Source organism: Xyrauchen texanus, chromosome 47 (assembly GCF_025860055.1).
Source record: "Xyrauchen texanus isolate HMW12.3.18 chromosome 47, RBS_HiC_50CHRs, whole genome shotgun sequence".
Classification (NCBI taxonomy): Eukaryota; Metazoa; Chordata; class Actinopteri; order Cypriniformes; family Catostomidae; genus Xyrauchen; species Xyrauchen texanus.
The window spans coordinates 17,350,372-17,371,587 of record NC_068322.1 but is presented as its reverse complement, the minus strand read 5'-3'; the positions used below and the strand labels follow the sequence as shown (position 1 = coordinate 17,371,587).

Here is a 21,216-nt window from a genome sequence, read left to right as displayed (position 1 = left end):
ACCCGATTCTATCCGAATACAGAGACAGTTACAGATCATTTTGTCATATGAACAGATACAGATACAAATACAGATAATGGCTTTGCTGCACACCCCTACTAGTTAGACTAGTAAAATACAAAAGCTTTTGTTAAGTTTAGTTATTTATTTATTTATTGAAATGATATCAGAAAAGTTACAAGAGAGCAAATGTGCTTTTTTCAATAATATGTGAATATTTTCAAAATAAAGCATTGGCTTACAAAACTATGACTCTATTGCCCATAAACTAACTGTGCCCAACTCAGATTTTGCAGAATGGAGAAAAAAGCACTGAATATTTCTAGTTGTTTATGTGATCTTCCCCAGTATAATGCAGTAGGAGTCTAATTTCTGATCCAACTCAGTTTAATAATACTCAGCAGCTTCAGAACGAGCTCTGCGACAAATCAGTCACAACACTAGTGTGCTAAAATTACTTTCAGGACCACAAGAGGGCATTCATGAGTCAATCATTTATTGATAAAACTGAACTGAATTTAAAATGTCAATTTTACAATAGACAAAACATGACACATACATATAACAGAGATAAAAAAAAAAAAAAAAAAAAATAAAAACAATAAAATAATTTATTTCATAAATATATAAATAATGAATCAGCACTCAATGCTCAGGTGACACCAAATACAATTTATTAGGGCTTTACAAAGACTACAAAATCCCCCAAATGATTTAAATTGTGGTCTCTTTCTATTTACATGATATGTTACTTACAAATGTACAAAATATAAAACTTCTACCAACAAATGTTCCACCTGAAAAGAAACATTTTCAAAGCAGTTCAATGTTATGCACTCAGAGATGTGTTGGCCATAACATGTAGTAAATTCAAAAAAAGTTTTCTTGATGTACCATGGACAATCTCTATTTGTGTTTGAGGTTTGGGACTGTTAGGCAGTTCAAAATCAGTACTGCACTTATTAATAGTGTTTCTATTAAGTCATTTCACACTAAACAGGACAAATGATAGACAAGCAAAGCATCAGGCACAGAGCCACAGAATTTGAAAGTTACATAAATAGCACCATTGAAGTGCTGAGGAATTATAAATAAGCGGTTACCTGAATTAACAGAAAAAAAAGCAAGCTCGGTAAAATGATAGTGGCAGTAGGAATGTGTAACTTTTCATGTAGCGATCAGTTTGAGTCACAGGGTGAGGTTGGATGTGGTAAAGGCCTAATCTAATGTCATTTCAAAGCTTTTCGATGAGCTCACTTCTAGCACCTATAGCTGTATGTAACACTTTTGCACCTAATAATGTACATCAAGCTAACAGAGATTCGGTTACTGTAAACAGGTGCAAACTCTTAAAATATTCTCAAATTAATTAAACATATGATAAACGTGAAATCAGAAGTGATTTACATTGGCCCCAAAAGTGTTCGGACACTTAAAGTCACATTTATAAATGTATGAATGAATTTGCATTAGATAGTGGCATCTGGAAACAAATTACTTTTTCTCAGATCTAACCTATTTTTACCAACTGCTCTCAAGGTGATGTTTAGTGGATATTTTAAGTCAATTTCCCTCAAGTAAACACAGGTGTCATTCCCTTTTCTAGCTGCATGGGATCACTATGGGACACCGTCCGAGTGTGACGTGGTCTAAAGCCCTTATACAATCACGGCAATTTATTGGCTGATGGCGCTTAAGCAAAGGCCCTTAGAGAGCTATATCAAGTGGTACATAAAGGTGCTCGCTTTCGAGCCATTGAGTCAGATTTTCTGTTCTTCAGTGCACAATTTATCTAAGCCTGTGTTTGTTTCTAGCGACTCCCGTCGAAGTGAGGATTATTTTTCTCCCTTTTGAGGGGCAAACACATAAGGATGTCATTGACACAGCATAAATTTCAGAGCAGTTTCAATGTGTTTTTTTCCAAACATTACAAGGAACCGACGAGACAACGGCACTTTGTCGAGGCTCGCAATCTCTCACCACGAGGCAGTATCCCTACTTGTTCCAGTTATATGGCCTCCAGATTTGGAGCTCTGTGTGCTGGAGCCCTTTGGGCTTTGTGTCTGAGAAGATAGGAGTGCGAATGGACACCGGAATCCTCCTTGTGTTTGTCGCCTTCACCCCTGAGTGAAAGCGTTAACAAAACATTGTATGAGAAAATTTGTCATGGGATGGTAAGGAAACAAAATGGGCAAAATGGGACTGGTGAGACCCGTCCGCAGAACGAGGCGGCTGAAAAAAAGAGAATATTCCCCAACTGAGTGATAGCGAACCAACGTGCGCATTGCTTCATCTGTGTCATTATTCTATCTGGATTCTATCAGAAGATGCAAGGTAATTTAACAGTTTTTTCTTTCACCCATTTCATGGATCCCGCGGGCATTCTGGTGATAGAAGAGACGTGCACTGAAATCTCTGCTCGATTTTTTTATGTCCCTTTTCAGACAGCTGTTGGATCTACACACGATGGTTTTGCAGTCCAACCATGTGCATCGCCTTAAGGAATGCTTTTGATTTCACTAGCTCTGTTTGGAATTTTCCTCGATTTCCCTAACCCACACCATCTCATAGACGAGCGCATGGGTTTGTATCAGTGCCGTTTGGTCAGTCTTCTGACCAGCCAAAGCCTGCTAAAGCATTTATTGATGAAGCAGAGTTCACTATTGAGTCAAGTTCACCGTTCGTCATGCCTTTAATGCTCAAAGTTGTGTCAGACACATTGGCTTATTGATGCAATTTCGAGTGCTTATGAAGTGTGCAGTTTACCTTCCTGTGGCAGGGCGGAGGGCGGGGCCGGGTCGTGATCCTACACACCCGGTCCCGTATTAGGCTAATCAAGCCTCCCGAGAGAGATAAAGGTCGACTGTAGAGGATCGTGCGGGGGAGAGAGAGATAGTTTACGGACATGTCCGTCATGTGTTTGTTTAGTTTATTATTAAAATATTATTTATGTTGAAAAGCCGGTTCTCGCCTCCTCCTTCCCGGGTTTCGGCACCAGTGTAAAGTGGTTAATGGAAAGGAGGAGGAGGCGTGTAGGATCACGACCCGGCCCCACCCTGCCAGACTTCCCCTTTGGGTATTCCAGCCCATTCTACGAGGAGCATGGCATCCTCATGAGCTTTGGCTAGAGGTGCATCCTTGGAGGACATTTGTATGGTGGCAGGGTTGTCCTCTCTGCATACATTTGTTATATTTTATAATATGGACAATGGTATGACTCCTGCTTACCAGGTTCTCTCTGTTAGAACTGGAGTAAATTCATAATTCCTTTTATGTGCCACTATATGCCACATGGGCTTAGACAGTTTGCAGCTACTATTCGCATGGCGTGAATGTATTTAGTTCCCATAGTGATCATGCACAGCTCGAGCTCCATGAAAGGGAACGTCTCGATTACGTACGTAACCTTGGTTCCCTGAGGGGAACGAGATGCTACGTAGCTGGCCATACTCTCTAGCAGCTGCATAGGCTCTTGCCTATTGTAGAAAATCTGACACGATGGCGTTAAAGCGAGCACTTTTTGGATCCGTGACGTAGCTCCCTGGGGGGCGTCGCTTAACTGCCATCAGCCAATAAATTGGCGTGAATGTTTAAGGGCTTCAGACCACGTGAAACTTGGACGGTGACCCATAGCGATCATACACAGCATCTTGTTCCCCTCAGGGAACCAAGGTTACATACGTAACTGAGACGTTCATCATTTTGAATATGGACACATTCAATAAAGAGTTCCCAAAAACATTTAGCTTTAATCTTAAACTATTGTTTTATCATACAAAACTTATTTTTACAAAACTTTTTGCTTAAAGTATGCTTGTGTGATCTTTCTTTAAAATAAATGCCACTTGGTTTCATAATTTGTTGTCAAATGCAAAAAAATTGCATTTACATTTATGCATTAGGTAGAAAGCGACCAAGCTGTTCAGACCAAACACATTCTTGTGCAAAACAAAAAGAAAATGCAGTGTACTGAACACAGGTGTCTCGAAATTAAAAAATATATATTTTATCTTGACACAGCACCTACAATTGCGGCTCTCCTGCACAAGATGATGAAAAACAAGTGAGGTGCTGCACAATGGTTTAAGATGTACATCTGGTGCATGTTTACATAGAAAACAATGGGAAAAAAAAACAGTCCAGATGGACACAATTGGTGTAAACTGGTGTAAACTGAATTGTTTTAGTTGCTACTAACTAGCACCAGTACTTCCAATGTTTGTATGTTTGTATTGTATGTTTAACTGCATGTGGCTTAAAGGAATATTCTGGGTTCAATGCAAGTTGAGCTTAATTGACAGCATTTGTGGCATAATGTTGATTACAACAAAGATTAATTTCGACCTGTCCCTCCTTTTCTTTAAAAAAAGCACAAATCTGGGTTCTAGTGAGGCACTTTCAATGGAAGTGAATAGGGCCAATTTGTACATATACAAAGTATAGCTACATGACATAAACAATATGCATGTTAACATGACCTTAGTGTGATAAATTGCTCACTAACCTTTTCTGTGTAAAGTTATATCCAATTTTACAGCTTCGTTGCCACGATGACGTAATGCTGTAAACACTATAATGAACATTAAAAATTAATATGAGCTTAAATAAGCTCAACGTTTTAATAGAAGAATTAATGTTAGCTTCAAATTTCTGCCTTTAAACCTTACAAAAAATTGGCCCCATTCACTTGCAACCTCCATTTTTATAATCAATAATGCCACAAATTCTGTTGATTGAGCTTTATTGAACTCAGAATATTCCTTTAAGTATCCAAATACTTTTTAGGGACAATGCATTCCACAGCCACAATATAGCAATTGCAGTGTAACAGTGTTATGTAGGTTGGATATGATTGGGCTCTGATGCATTGTGAAGATAAAGAGTGAACCGTCCTAGATGATTTTTGCACCCTTAAATAGTAAATTGACACAAACATTTTCTGAGATTGTAAAACACTTCACCTCTCACTGTACAGTATTGGGCTCTGTATAATAAACAGTCATTATAAGACATACAAGTTTAGGACAGGTTTGCTCGATTTTTCTTTTTTTGTAAATTACAAAAGCATAATGCTAGACTAGAAGAGCAGAAACAGAACCTTGACTGGGCAGAGTGCATCTTTAAGAAGCTGTGCAAGACTTTGATATTTACAATCACCTTTTCAATTGTGCAAAACCCACTTAGCAATCCAAAAATAAGGATGAATAAAAATTTGACTACACGAACACTGGTGCACAGGAGAGAAAACCATTAGTTTCCACATGAACGCACACATATTCCAACATAAAAACAGCATGCTAATAAAGGGACACATACAATTTGTGCTCTTAATTCAAGTGATCCCAGCTCAACTGGAATTACATAAAGATATCATTTTTAAATCCTTTATACATTTGGACATTTATTATGGCATGTATTAGACTTAACACACTAATTGTAACAAAAATAAAATATGTGGATGTAGCATTTATAAGAAAATGGTTGTACAATTATGTCCTACACCATCATTTCTGCGAAAGGACAGTGGCACCACATTTAACTGTCTTCAGCACTCAGCACACTTAAGGCAGCAAAAAACAACCTGGCCTCATGAAATCACATTACTATACCTACATTGTTTTGTAAAGCGATTTTTACGTGGCTCGTTGTACATATTGCGAAACACTCATTGAAATCTCACATTTGCTTTTTCTGACACAATTGGCTAGGTTTAAGGTTTAGGGTAGGGAGGTCAGTTTTAAAATCATCTGTTTGCAATATTAACTCGCTTTTAGCGCCACACAGTGGACATTTCTCAAACAACTGTAACGATATGTGTAAGACACCACGTACTATCGTTTTGAAAACATCACCTGTTTCGTAATTTTCATGAGATCAGGCTGGAAAGAAAGCACCATTTTCTGGCCTTTTTTGACAAAGCTGGTACCCTCTCCAACAAGCAGTCGCCTCATACCTGTAGAGAGGAGAAGTAACTACGCACACGGCCGTGGGGTAGAACGAAACACAACTGTATGAAATGGTGTATAAGCCGCAATCGTTGGTTTAAGAATGCTGTCGGTCACCATATGCTTGGCAGTGAATCGAGTGGTAGAGATTTGCACATTTGCAAATTATTTCACAGTAGCAGTAATGACACAATGCATGATTTTGCTTGTTAGCTAAAGGCGTTTCATGAATGGTGCTGACGAGATAAGTGTAAACCAGACGATTGTTGGTTTTGGCACCAAGGGAGCACCAAGTTTATAGACTGAGGTCAGAATTCAGAATGTTGCCCTTTAGATTGTTGCACCTCAGTGAAAGTAGACACCTGCCTCTTTAAAGAGATCACCTCCAGAACCCAACAAACTTATATAGCAGTTTTTTTTTTTTATAGTAATAACCATACACACACACACACACACACACTTTGCAAGTGTGTTGAGTGTGCCACCAGCACCATTTCATCTGTATCCTGGACGCTGTGTCATTTCACCTCTTCAGATGTCAAATATCCTCCGCAGGCCTTTAATAAGCCTCATGACCACAAGTCCTGTGGGCCTGTCGCTCTGCTTTTAAACCATTCAGAAGAATTCCACTTCTAATGGGGCGGAACTTACAAAGCAGACTCCAATGAGGAGTCCAGCAGGTCGTCGTGGTGACTGGCGCTGTCGCTGTCACAGCTCTGGGCGCTGGAATAGTTAGCAGCTTCTTGTAGCCTCATCAGCATATTCATCTAATGAAAAGAGAAAGAAAACTTATGTTTACATCGCTAAACAGAAAAATACACTACTACATGTGTGAAGAAACTCATACAACCATGTTAGTGATGTCAATAACAGCACAATTACAAAACTCATGACAAATGAAATTTACAGATCACCTTTACAGATATAAAAAAGGAGCAACCAACATCCATATTAACAATTCAATTATGAAAAAAGTAGTTTAACACAACTGGAATCTAAATGTATACTGTCACAAAGTAGACACACATCAAACACAAACGGAAATGCTTGTAACTGACATTCACACAGACTACTGAGAGAAACACTACAACATTTTCAGTGCTGTAATGTACAAACACAACCGGCAACCAGACTAACTAGATCAAACTAATCACTGATATTTAAACAAAGAACAGCAGTTCTGTCACCTTATAATCTCTGAACGTCTGTTCTCAGAAGAAAGAAATGAGAGGAGACAGCAAGATGAGACAGTGCAATAATATTTGTTTAAAAATCTTTTTGGCATGGTGTCAATGATCTCTGAGCAAAACTAAGTATTATTTTATGATAGCTCTATCACTGCCACTAATAGATATTGTAAAAACTGGAACATGCACTTTTTGATAATACTGACTGTAAATATGTAAGTGGTGCCATCTAGAGGAAGTTTATGTAATAGTCAAGTGACAAAAAGCAGACTCTTTTATTAAAAAGCTGTCCACCGGAGGGTAGAAGAGGGCTGTATCTCTTGTGACACACACGCACACACACACACACACACAACACACACACATCATAGCAAGATAGATTATCTGAGCACCTGTTTGAATTATTGTTGTATTTATTATGGGTCTCTTTGGACAAATATTGACCAGATAGCACTGTAATTTGTATAATTATTACTAGTAATTAAAAAAGTGGTGATTGGAAAAAAAAATACAATTCTGTAAATAAGGTTGACTTAAGTGTTAAAAAAAAATAAATAAAAAAAAAAAAAAAAAATATATATATATATATATATATATAAATAAAATAAATACATTACTTTTCTTGCTCCTTGAATACATGTGAGTGTTATACAACTTAATCAATAATAATAATAATAATAATACAACTTTTTAAACACACACACATTTTTTACAAATATCATGAATTTTTGAGTTGTGAATATCAATAAGTTTTTTATAGGGTCACTCAATTTGAAAAACTATATATTTTCATAAATAAACTTTCATAAATAGATTTAACAAAACAAATCACTCAGTCATGAGGTCTAACAGGATCTTCTCTTATGTCTGTTTGTTTGTTTTTTGTTTATTTATTATTTGACATATCACAACAGAATGGCTACCTGCATGTTGGTTACACCACTTGACTTTGACTTGGTGTACAAAAGTATTTCACATAATAATTATGAATATTTAAATACAAAAAATTGCTTTACTGCTATAATTTTTTTTTAATAATAATGCAAGATTTTTCCAAACTATTGATGCCAATAGTTTCATAAATAATGCTGAAAATCACTAAGCCCTCTAAGTCTAAAACACGTCACTGACCATCCTACATTTGCAACCCTCAGTACTATAGTGAGTACACAGTATGTTAGGTTCACTTACACTTATTTTACCAATTGTACTGATATCAAATGAGGCATCTCTCTTTTTAGTTGTCTGTGAAAGGCATTTGCCTTGATTCTGAAGCAAACCTCTAAATTCATGGCCTAATTTTATTATATGAAAGTAGCTTTCCAAGACATACCGTAAACCTGATTAATGACTATACAGTAAGATATAAATGCAAGGTTAATCCAGATGTTATTTAATAATTACAGAGATTATTAACTTAATCCATGCTTGTATCAAAACCGACAGACCTAGTTACAGTAACCGAGGGGGTGGAACTTTAGAATTTTTTTTCCCCATACTTAAATATTGCCCATGTTTCACCTTGCTGCTCTTGGGCAGATTCTAATCTTGAAAAAAAAAAGTGTGAGCTGTTCAAGATAACTTAGTTCATATATATTTCAAACTAAAATACTATGTTTAATAGAAATGTTCTTTACCAGTGGATCTCCCTCTGTATCGCTCTGAGATACTTGTTTGGAGGCGGCTCCGTCTTTAGAGGAACTGTAACCATCATAGCCCACATCCTCTGGCCGCAACTGCAACAGTGATTGGCCTTCATGATGCAAGGAGGCGGAGCTCCAGGGGTAGGTTTCAATCACCCGTTTGGAAGGGTCTTCCCATGCCGCCCTCTTACCATACAGCTGAAGCAATAAGCCAAAAATAAATAAAAAATAAATATATCTATAAATATATATATATATATATATATATATATATATATATATATATATATATATATATATATATATATATATAAATGTAAGCAAAAATATGCAAAAATCAGCATACAAGAGCACTGAATGTTTATTACCAGCTTATTACACTGTTTATTAACCATTTATTACACTCTGACACTATTTATTACGTCATAAAATCATGTTTTTAAGTGTTCAAGAGCTACAAATGGCTTAAAAAAGCTACATTTCATGATTATATCTGATTGCACATGTACCTGAAGTCCTTCTCTTACTGCCTCCAGTAGATATGGCACCAAAGAGTAGTTCCACAGGTCGGTAAACCACACGCGACAGCTGTCTGCATCCATTGGACAGGACAAGAACAGCCGAGGACCTAGAAGCGATTAGATGATTAGATATCTCACCATTCTGTCTGGCAGGAGAACCTAATCAAATGTGTTAACTGGTTTGTGTGTGTGAGTGAAAGCCTATAAGCTTTACCAATGGTAACGTCTGAGGAGCTATGAGCTTCTAGGAAGGTGTTGAGGTGTTGCCAGGTTTTAGGCATCCAGTCGATGATTTTGATGAGGTCATTACTGCGCATGTTCTTAGCAATCTCAGTCTCTATCAGTTTCCTTCGGAGGAAACGGCCAAGGAAGCCCTTCACAGGCTCAGTGTGGTTGGCACAAAGCACCCACCTGAGTGGTTAAAATTTTAATATTTCACCAAAAAAAATACTTAAATGGACATGTTGGTGTGTGTTTATGTGGATAGTTAATGCAAGTCAACTCCGCATGTGCAAGGATGTATTCATATACGTAATGACAATGTAAAATATGACTGTTCATTGCCCTCATGTGGCGAAAAGTTAAAATAGCAACTGCTGTTTGTCTTGTGTAAAATAGTAGCTTCATTCAATTATACCTAAAATTGTGATGTAGCTCCAGATTTGGAGATGAGGACACACCCTGATTCATAGTTCCAATGACATACGGGCTGTGAAAGGGACACATGCACATAGTTAGACGTTTATATTTGATTAATTTCAAATTAACAAGGGAAATCCACAATAATGGAGTCAAAAGCTACATTAACACGAAAATATAGTTCTCAGATTTTAAATGAAAATTTTAATAATCACCATTTATGGTATTTGCAATTGAGGAATCCATTGAAAATGTCACAGAGGGAGCCAATATGATGAAGGTTATCCAGAATAACTACAGTGGGCAACTCTGTCTCACACACCTCTGTATTGCACTGCTCGGCCAGGCTAGAGAGGTACTGGCGAAGATCCTGCTTCAAGCAAACACACACATTTAGAGAGTGAAGGCCTTCATAAAGTTGGTACAGAAATCTTTTAACATAGTGTCAACATCCCACTAAACTATATGAAACACTACCCCAGGAAGAGTGTTGGACATGTGAAGCTTTATTACACAATCCTCAAAGTTACATTTTTTTAGATATGACCCCATTTATTTCTGACCTTTCTGTCCTTTATCTAAATGTTCTTGTTTGCATTGAGAAGTACATTGAAGAGGACATTTACACCTACTAGAAAAGCCCGCAATTTGATATCTGTTACAAACAATAAGACATGCTCCACCCTTTCCCAGACTGGAAAATATACCTTGCTGGACTTCTGGTCCACATTAAAGCTGGCCAGGTTACTGTCGGTCACCTCTCGTCCTGTCTTGGAGATGATGTAGTGAGCTAGTTTAGTAGCTAGGTAGGATTTGCCTGTTCCACTGGGCCCAGAGAGGATGATTCGGCGGTGCTCCATCAAGAGGTTTAGGTAGCGCTGAATGATGGGTTTAGGGATGAGTGTATCAAACACCAGATCATCTATACTACCCTCCTTCACACCTACATTAAGAAAGAGACATTAACAATCACTTAAAATCCCTGCTGCAGAATTTACACACTTGGCAGATGCTTCTGATACCCCGTTTCCACCTGGTATTAAGATGTGTTTTTGGTGATTGGATCACATGTGGTCAGAGCTAAATACAGATCTAAACAGGGTCCAAAAAACCACATGATGTATGTGGTCAAAAACGCATCTGACCAAATCACATTTGAGGTATAAATTGTAATCCGTCCTGCATGCGTCCTGGCAGCAGTGAAGCACTGCCCATCGCCTGTCAATCAACCGCTGCGCTAAAACAAGAATTTAAACATTGACGGTTACGAGCAGATTTAAAAGTAAATAATCATCCAATCACATTTTTTTTTAAGTAAAAACATGAAAAATAATATATATATATATATATATATATATATATATATATATATATATATATATACACAAGCATGAGACATGGTGTCTGATATCAACATGCAGAGACATTTATGAGAAGCATGAACATCTGCAGCTCAGGTTAATACAACTAATCCACTAAAATCCAGACAATTCTGCTCAAAATGTTGCTTTTGTGCTTAGATTACATTTCAGCAGCATCAGGGAGAAATAGCACGCCGGTTATTTTTTATTTTTTTGCGATTTGATTGTCTTTTCTGACTTAGACGCAAGTTAATACCAGGTGGAACGGGGTCTGAGAAACCTACAAGAACCTGTTGAGGTTCCTCACCTTTGAGGCTGACTGTGATGATGTTGTTGTCACCCACCAGGTAACCACATGGAAGCAGCTCAGGCACCTCAGAGGTGTAAGATCGGACCACATCACCCATCCTGTAGCACACTATACTATCGGAGTTCAGGCCTAGACTGGTCAAAGGGTCCACACGGAACACATACTCCTAAAATTCAAAATTTCGGGATATCATCAAATTGGATAGGACTGAGATATGTTATCTGGGGTGTAAATACATTTTGCAAGAGACATGTTTTAAACTTGTACCTTGAACAGTCGTCGTATGACACTGTCCAACACGTCCCACTTGGTCTTTCCACTGACACCAATGGAGCCAATCAGATACTCTTTCTTCTGCATAGCCTTTGATAAAGGAAGGATATAAAATTATGCTCAAAGCTATTGTTACATACTGTTTTCTAATGGTTTCATTAATTTTTTTTAAATGAAATGCACATGTTAAAAGGGTAATCATATCATGGATTCACATAAAAAGGTGATCTTTCGAGAAAAAGTTATATTTTACTTCACAATCATAGAATCTGAGCGAGAGGGTGGAAAATGCTTGTTAAAATGAAATTATAAATGTTTTCTCACAAAGTTTTATAATAACATAAATGGACCTCACATGAAAAAAAAAGTATGATAAGACCCCTTTAGTCACTGAAATGGCAAGTACCTTGGTCTTATTGGATTCACTGTTGATGGTGACCACTATATGGACACTCCTGCCTTCTTTGCGTAGGTTGCCCTCATAGCCGTCATCCAGTAGAATATCTGTGCACACAAGAGCAAACATTAACTCACTGCGTTTAAAAATATTAAAGCTTGAACAACTTGGTAGCTCAGCGAGTACTGATGCAAGCTACCACCCCTGGAGTCACAAGTTCGAATCCAGGGTGTGCTGAGTGACTCCAGCCAGGTCTCCAAAGCAACCAAATTGGCCTAGTTGCTAGGGAGGGTTGAGTCACATGGGGTAACCTCCTCGTGGTCGGAATTAAGTGGTTCTCGCTCTCAATGTGGCGTGTGATAAGTTGTGCGTGGATCACGGAGAGTAGCATAAGCCTCCACATGTGGAGTCTCCACGGTATCATGCACAACAAGCCACATGATAAGATTCACGGATTGACTGTCTCAGAAGCAGAGACAACTGAGACTTGTCCTCTGCCACCCGGATTGAGGTGAGTAACCACGCCACCAAATTGAGGAGAAAAGGGGATAAAAAAAACAACAACTCAGAAGATTTATTGCCAAGTTCTTATGAGTCATTGACTGTGGGGCTGCAAAACCTATTCAGCACTGACATATTCGACAAACAGATACAATAATGTTCAGCTTTGGCTGCAGTTAAACTGCGATTGCTTTGAGCTTTGTTGACTGGAGCTGTTGGGTTTTAACAGGGCTTTGAATACAGGAAGAAGGCTGTTAGTGGAGGAGGTACTGCTTTGATGCTCCCTGAATAAGGAGCTTTGTAAATGGGCAGAGGGGAAGGGGGGCACTTTGTATTCATCTGGCACGACGTTCTGCAGAGGAGTGATAACGTCCCTTTGTCGCACATCCACCCACGCTCTAGCGCTCCTTCACACATCTCTTCATCAAGTCCTGAGAGAAAGTGAGGAAGTCTGTATTTTTAATTAGACGAAGCACAGGCGAATCCTCGCTGTTCTGCACTGAGACTTAGTCACAGGCCAGGCGTTCAAAACCTCCCTTATAGAGAAAAGGCCATTTCACTCTTCAGTGCGTTAAATCTCTTTCAGTGCAGCGGTAAAATGGTCTTTCATATGACTGAGTGTTCGCCTTCTCCACACCAGAATCATCAATAATACAGCCATATGCAAATCTACGCTGCAGTCCAGAGACTGGATGATACAGAACTGTAGACACTGTTGGAATACATTAAGTCTTATGTCTATTAGGTTTGTTTTCAATAGTTCTTAAAGTCCTCATGGTTTGACAAATACGATATCTTTAAATATTTCCTATGAAAACTTAAGCTGGTAAACAATACAGATTTCCCAATTAAGATTTGCATGCTCTTGATTTGATTCAATTTTTATATTCTTACACTTGGTTATATTTCAATTATAATGTCATTTTTTTTATGTATTTCCTATTAAAATTAAGGCTAGGTAACAATACAGATTTCCAGATTCTGATTCACAAGCTCTTAATTGGATTTGATACTGATTTTGATAGAAAATTATTTGATTCTGATTCATTTAGGTATATTTCAGTTAAAATATCAATTTTTCTTGTATATGAAAGAAACTCTCAGCTAATGCTGAACATAATACAGAAAACCTTCTAACTTGGTACATTAAGAAAATATTGATTTTAAAAATGAAAAACAGGGCCTAAACTATGCAGATGAATTGCTATTTATTTAATTAGTATAGTTTGGAAAATCCAATTTTGATTATTGGGGTTTGTAATGTGAACTGATCTCAAGAAACGTAAAATGAATTGGAAAGCAAAGCCTGACCTGACATAATGGTGTCGGTGATGTTGAGGTTGTTTAGTGAGAGCCCCAGAGATTGGCGTGATGAGGAAGAGGAAGTGCTGGAAGTTTCTGAAGGGGGGCGAGCATTTTTAGCTGGTGTGGCAGCTGGGGTGGTGTTGCCGCTAGACTTGAGTCTGTCATTCTCTGCCTTAAGCACCTCAATCTCGTTCTGCATGTAAAAGAACAGGTAATATAAAAACTACAGCAACAGTTTCTGCATAATTATCTATAATTAGCAAAAATACCATATACACATACATTCCAGTCAAACGTTTGGACAAACTTGACTGAGTTTGTGATTTTGATATTTGATGCTTAAATGCTCCAAATTAGTTTTGTAGACATATACAATGTGTCATGAAGTTGATTGGGAGAATACCCAGAGTGTACAGAACTGTAATAGAAGCAAAGAGTGGCTACTTTAAAGAAGCAAAAATATAAGGTAGTTTTGATTTGTTTAACATGTTTTGTTCACTATATACTGTATTTCCCACAATTTGTTATTTCATAGTTTTGGTACATTTACTATTATTCTAAAATTGGGCAAATAGTAAAAATGAAGAATGTAGGTGTGTCTAGAACCTTTGACTGGTAGTGCTTTTAACAAATACAAATTTACATTTGGTAAAGTCAGAAAAAATAAGAGAAAAGGCGACTTGAACTTTGGCTTTAATCTTTGATTTCCCACACACTTCGTACGTGAGTGAAAAAAGCTCATTCTTTGACATGCTAAGAAGATTAGGAGTTGGTTTATGTAGACTTCTAATGACTAAGCTGTTCGTTTAGGGATTTCTTTAATCTATAGATTAATCTATGTGCCTAGATCTGAAAATCGGTGCTTAAGAGAAACATTCAGACAGTTCAGAAGTGCAAGATCTTGGTAGTTTTATCTTGGTATTTAGACCAATTGGCTCACTGTGATCACGGTTCCTCTGATGTTAGTCATTCAATCGCTTACAGGCAATTAGAAAAGTACTGTAGACGTGCTCCAACAACTCCAACAACAAGCAACATAGTTGTGTTTACTGGGACTCTCTCTGACTCTGAAAATAGTGTGAGGGATGCTTCAGACTCTCTTGTGTCCTATCTCTCTTTGTTATGAGTGTTTACTTAATTTGTGCATGCAACTGTGATTGTGTAGTTTAATGAATTACTATTGACATGATCAACAGAAAAAGTACACAAACATCTCTTTTAAACCAAATTCTGTTGACCGCCTGCAAGAAATGTAACATTAACTGTGATAGGCATACAGGCCTAAGTTTCATTTGCATGCTTGTGCTGTAAAAATTGAAAATGACTAAATTTTTGCGCAAAGACACTGGATAAGTATTCTTTAGGCACTGATGTAATGCTTTGTTTGTACTGTAGCTTTAGAATGAGTCTGCAAGTATATGTGTGTACCTGCATGCGGTTCATGGCCTCACGTATCTGGTCGAGATGGTGGGCGGAGCTTAACGCCTCCAGTCTGATATCAGTGAGTTTCAGCTCCTTCTCTCTCAGCTCGTTCTTCAGCTGCAGGATGATCTCTGCCTCAGCCTCTGTACATTCACACAGTCTGCACAAACACACACACACACACACACACACACACACACAAACACACCATAAAGGGAGGTGGTTAGAAAACATTGTTTTGTGACTATTTGGGGTGCGTAACCAAGAAGGGGTTTAATACACAACAAATTATTGTGCAATTAGAGATCACACTGTATAAGAACAGAACCAGGGTGTGGGAATCCTTCAAGTTGTCCATTCACAAGCACAGGCAGGAAACGACCTCGTTAGACCAACATATACTATATGAAATGTAAAGTACTTTAGATAAGCAGCCCAGCGCCATTTACAAAATTATAATAAAACGTGAATAACAATCTGTATTTTTCAAAAGATGATAAATGCACTTGAACTTTCATCCTACTGTATTAAAATGTGCATGTAACGTCTACATTTTGTGTATCCCTTATAACAGTTAAAATTTTAAACTGAATTTAACATTTGTTTTAATTAAAAGTTTTGAATTTGTGTCATTATCTGTTCATGTTAAAACTGGATACAATAAGTGAATCAAAACTAGTATATTCAGCTTGAGTTTAAGTCCCAGATAAAAAGCACTGCACACTCTCAACCCTTCCCAGCATGCCACACTGAGCCTGTTACCGAGATCTGTGCTTGTAGACCACATGATCGTTTGATCTTTTCTTTGCCATCCAAATGGGTGAGGACTTGCTATTGCAAAAACACTTTCTAAACACACACACATGTATTGAGGAACAAGGATAAAATACAAATATTATTAAGGAATGGGTGAAATACAAATATGAAAGAAAAAAAAAAAAGGTAATGTAAGTGTGACCAAAAATTTGTATTAAAATTAAATGAAACAAGCAATAAAAATAATTGAAACTTAAATGGAAGTGAAAGATAAGAAATATAGATTTTTATATGTGTTGGATTTGCTCAAATTCTTATGCTTGCGTGACAAAATAGTAGAAACAGAATATTTAGAAAGAGAATTAAAGGGTGTGTGCACTTCCAGTCAAAAGTTTGGACACACCTAATCATTCTTATTATTACTTTTTCCAAATTTAAGAAAAATGGTAGTCATTAAAACTATCAAATAACACAAATGGAAGTATGGAAATTAATTAAAAATAAATGAATTTGAAGATTCATCAAAGTAGTCACTCTTTGTCTAGATTACAGCTCGGCATGCTATGGGCATTCTCAAGAGGTGCCACCTGAGAGAGAGTGCCACCTGAGATGCTTTTTAAACAGTATTAAAGGATTCCCCATGTCTGCTGGACACTTGTTGGCTGCTTAGCAATTTAAATACTGTATATTAAATTAAAATGTTTGTTTTGTAAAGAGATTCATATCTTGGCACCTTTTACCTTTTATTATCACGAGAAACCATAAATCCAATTAACACTGTCCAGACCTTCATAGTGTGTGTGTGAGTTTTTGTGTATGCATACTTTATACTCACTCTGTGGTGGAAGGAGAAGAATGCAGTGGTTGGGGTGTGCTGGTCTGTCTGTTGGTGTGTTGTAGTTTGGGTGAAGAAGGGAGTGAGGAGTCGGTCATATCCTCGATTTCATCGTGAGACAATTGGGGCTTGTTGGTCTTTTTCTTGCTAAAAGCCTGCTTGAAGGAGCTCCGTAACTGTAAGGGGAACCCAAAAATCAATCAACAATACAATGAAAAAAGCTTCAATGTTTCCATACATTTCAATCCATTCAGAGGTCAGGCAGGAGGCACGGAATAAAAGATTAATAGCTTGATTAGAAAAATGTCTTGCATTTTTTATTTTCTTATGCATTGTGTGTATACTCTTGCAATACATATACACACTTATATATATATTTAATTCATATGGTTATTTCAGTAACACTTTATTAAAACTTTCATTCATAGTATATATATATATATATATTTCCCAGGTTAAATACAATCTAAGCTCTATTAACAGCATCTGTTGCATGTTGTCAGATGCCATGGAAAATATTTTAAAGTTAAAAGAAAGTTAAACTCAGTCAACAGCATTTGTGGAATAAAGTTGATTACCACAAATTATTTTGACTCATCCCTGTTTTGTTTTGTTTTTTAAAGCTAAATTTGGTGTTAACATATGGAATGTGAATGGGACCAATTAATTAACATTAAAATACACACTTTTTAAAAACTATAACGACATAACACAGGTAAACCCTGTTATCCAGTAAACACTGGTAAATTACTGATTTGATCACACTAAAATCATGTTAAAATATATAATAATTACGTCTTGTTGCTATACTTTTAAAACAGTGTACATTTTAACATTTATGGAGAGGCCCAATTCATTTCCATTGAATGTGCCTTATTGTAATAGCATTTTTGTAGCTTTTTATTTTTAAATAAACAAGGGACAAATTGAAATTACATTTTGTGATAATCAACATTATGTCATAAATGCTTGTACAGAAATGACAATGACAGTCTATTAGACTTCCATTGTACTGTAAGCACACATGTTTGTTTTGTTTGAGTTCAAATTATTTTCTGTGGTAATCAACATCATGCCACAGGTGCTGTTGAAACAGTTTAACTTGCCTTCCCTGGGAAATTCCTTTAAAAAAAATGATGATTAACTTATTAGGCATTGTGCATCATAAAATCAAAGACATTATATGTTAAGTTGTGTTACTCTGTAACTCTGGAAAACACATTAGCAGATGCAAGATAAAGGTTAAATAACACAACACAAGATAAAGGTTAAAAATAAGGCATGTTGATTGCCATTCCACATTTTGAGAGGGCAGATAATGGCCTGCTTGTTTAATTAATTGTGCAGAACAAATTAAGCAGATTTGTCCATTCATATACAGCAGAATCACACTGGCAGTCAGTACTGGGGATGCTGATGGCATGCACACGTTTCTATGGAAAGGGAATGTAAGGAATCCTTCTATGTAAGGATTGGGGGGGCAGTTAAGGGGCTATCAGACAGAGTCGAAAGGCCGCAGTCATGTGGGAGGTGCAAACACTGACCTGGGCAGGGATGGAATCAGCCACCTGAAGACAGAACACACTCACTGTTACCACTGAGTGAAACTGTTCACCTCTGGACCAGAAAATTCAGGCACAGTAACTCTATTCAAATTATGTATTCATTGTTTGCTTGATTAGCTCTGAGTGAGTCATTGTGGGGTTTTGTGAAGAATGGGTCTGGATAATTCAGGAGGCATATTAGTATTAGACAGGAAATCCACCTTCCTTGGTGCCCAGGCAAATGACAATAAACCGGTGAATACAATATATCTCTGCTCCAAAACCAACCAAGCTGCCTCGCTGCCTACTACCTACATTGGCAGCTGCCTTCTAAAGGCCCAAACATACTCTACGTAAGTAAGTGCACGTAATGTATGAACAATGGGACCAGGCGTTGCCCATACGTCGGTGAAGCGCTCGCATCTGCATTTGTGTACTTCCGTGAAGTATGTTTGGGCCCTAAGGCATCATGTAACCTCATAATTGAGCGATTTGGAACACTCTGCATAGGCAGCAACTCCAGATGCCACATAAATAGTGCTACAGATGGGAGACTCAACTCCCAACTGATTTCAATACACATTGATGTTAGCATGTTACTAAGCTAATGCTATGATACTTTAATAAGCAGAAAAAAATTATTTCATACACAAATATTGGTTACAATTATCAATGAAAAATGTATAAAAAGTAACTATTTTTATTGATACTTAATTAAATCAAATATGCTTATTTATAATGACACTGTTCTCACCTTTTCAGCCATCTTGAATTTATTGTTTCAATGAGCTGTGCTTACTAAGAATTAACCTAAAACATGTTATCTTAGGAACCTTGTGGAACAGACTTTATGTCGGGAGCATCTAAGATGACTTAAAATACTGTCTAGGTAGAGAGCTCACTAAGTTTTGAAACGGAGCAATTTCTCAACCCTTGTCTCAGACGCTTGCTTTTTCGCTCTCTTTCACCTTTTAACAGCATTTCCAGACCGACTAAGGCCAGTGGATCGCAGTGCCTCAAATTACATAGATGAATAATTAATGGCTGCATAAATAAAGTGGTGATTTGTATTTATGAGCTTGGCTTGAGCTCTGCTCTCATTACAAGAGTCTGGGGCAGCTCAAGGAAACATAGCAATAATTGCAGGACACGGTGCCAATGCTATTTCTCAAACAGCTGTTTACCTCAAGAGCTCTTGACTTAAGGCACACCATAAATGAGAATAAACAACAGCCCGGTAGTGTTAGGAGATAATAAAGATGTACAATTTTGTAACTTTAAATGAACTGGAAGAGCTGACTAGAATTTATTTTTATTTGTTTTATAAAAGTAGTCCATACAGTAAGATATTTATTGAAAAAAACAACTTAAAATTGTGGTATGCTCCTTACACAAATCGATCATATGGCTTCAGGAGACTTAATATATAGCAAATAATTCAGCCCCAGTCCCCATTTAATTGCATTGGAAAAGGAAAACAATGGCTTCTTCAACATTTCTCGTTTTGTGTTGTTCAGATGAAATAAGATCCTACAGGTTTGGAAAGACATGAGGCTGAGAAAATAATGACATAATTCTCATTTTGGGTGAACTTATCCTTTAAATGTTTACTAGAGAGTAAGTCACAGCACTGAAGAATAGAATGAGGAAGCTTAGGGGTTATTTAGAGGGTAAAAGGGGCACTGGGGGGAAATGGGATGCACAGGTTGTGTGTTGTACAACACATGGATCCTCCATACAGGCATGCAGAAGAGTTTGAGGGTGTGACTGCCGGAAGGGGGTGAAATGACATAAAAATATATATTATTTGCCAAATGTAACCAAAAATGAGAACAAAGTCCTTTTCAATTATTCTGGAGTGAAAACATTACTATTAAATGCTGATAATCGGTTAATAACCAGTTAATTTTGTTCCGGTCTTTTTTTTCATGAAACCAAATACCACAGGGTTTTCCAGTATTATTACTATGGTTTTACTATAATTACTCTGGTTAAAATATGGTTACTGTAGTAAAACCATGGCAAACTATTGCTAGGGACCACAAATCTTGTTTCGAGAGAACACTAACTATTGCAAGGGAATGCAAAACTATTTCAAAAAATAAATTCCCTCCCTGTCCTCTAAGGGACTCCATAACTCGCAGTAGTTAACCACAAAAAAGATGATTTTAAAATCGTGTGCTCTTTCATCATAGTTGTAGTCATCATTCTTAGTGTGGACAGGCCTTTGGTATAATGGAGAGTGTTGAAGCCTCATGCTGTGACTCACCCAGCTTTTCTTCTTTTTCTTCTTATCTTCTGCATCTTTAGTGCTGCCCATGCTGGAGTGGCTAGCTGCACTATTAATACTAGATATACTGTCTGACGAGTGCTGTCGACGGATCCGCAGGTCTGCTGCACACAAACGAACACATACACACATACCATGTCAGTATGTGACTCCCATATTTGTGTAAGGTGAAATTTAAAGTTACTACAGCCCCACCACTCATTTTGGAAATGAAAAAAAAGAGAAAGTAATGCACTAAACTACTAGGCTACAGAGATTGTGCTGCATTAACATGTGTATGGTATGTG

General features: G+C 37.3%; 1 protein-coding gene across 1 annotated transcript in view; it reads right to left on the bottom strand.

Annotated features, from left to right (window-relative positions):
- Nucleotides 1-645: 645 nt before the first annotated feature.
- nav3 (neuron navigator 3) overlaps nt 646-21,216 on the bottom strand; it is a 194,946-nt gene continuing 174,375 nt past the window's right edge. Inside the window, exons 27-43 of the mRNA XM_052120471.1 lie at nt 20,909-21,033; nt 18,640-18,663; nt 17,096-17,271; nt 16,267-16,353; nt 15,511-15,664; nt 14,089-14,275; nt 12,286-12,383; nt 11,874-11,969; nt 11,604-11,772; nt 10,643-10,878; nt 10,151-10,305; nt 9,934-10,005; nt 9,511-9,707; nt 9,285-9,403; nt 8,770-8,973; nt 7,133-7,150; nt 646-6,712 (exon numbers count right to left, since the gene is read on the bottom strand). Coding sequence (XP_051976431.1) covers nt 6,593-6,712; nt 7,133-7,150; nt 8,770-8,973; nt 9,285-9,403; nt 9,511-9,707; nt 9,934-10,005; nt 10,151-10,305; nt 10,643-10,878; nt 11,604-11,772; nt 11,874-11,969; nt 12,286-12,383; nt 14,089-14,275; nt 15,511-15,664; nt 16,267-16,353; nt 17,096-17,271; nt 18,640-18,663; nt 20,909-21,033 — 2,237 coding nt within the window. The 3' untranslated portion in view covers nt 646-6,592. The remainder of the gene's footprint in view (nt 6,713-7,132; nt 7,151-8,769; nt 8,974-9,284; nt 9,404-9,510; nt 9,708-9,933; nt 10,006-10,150; nt 10,306-10,642; nt 10,879-11,603; nt 11,773-11,873; nt 11,970-12,285; nt 12,384-14,088; nt 14,276-15,510; nt 15,665-16,266; nt 16,354-17,095; nt 17,272-18,639; nt 18,664-20,908; nt 21,034-21,216) is intronic.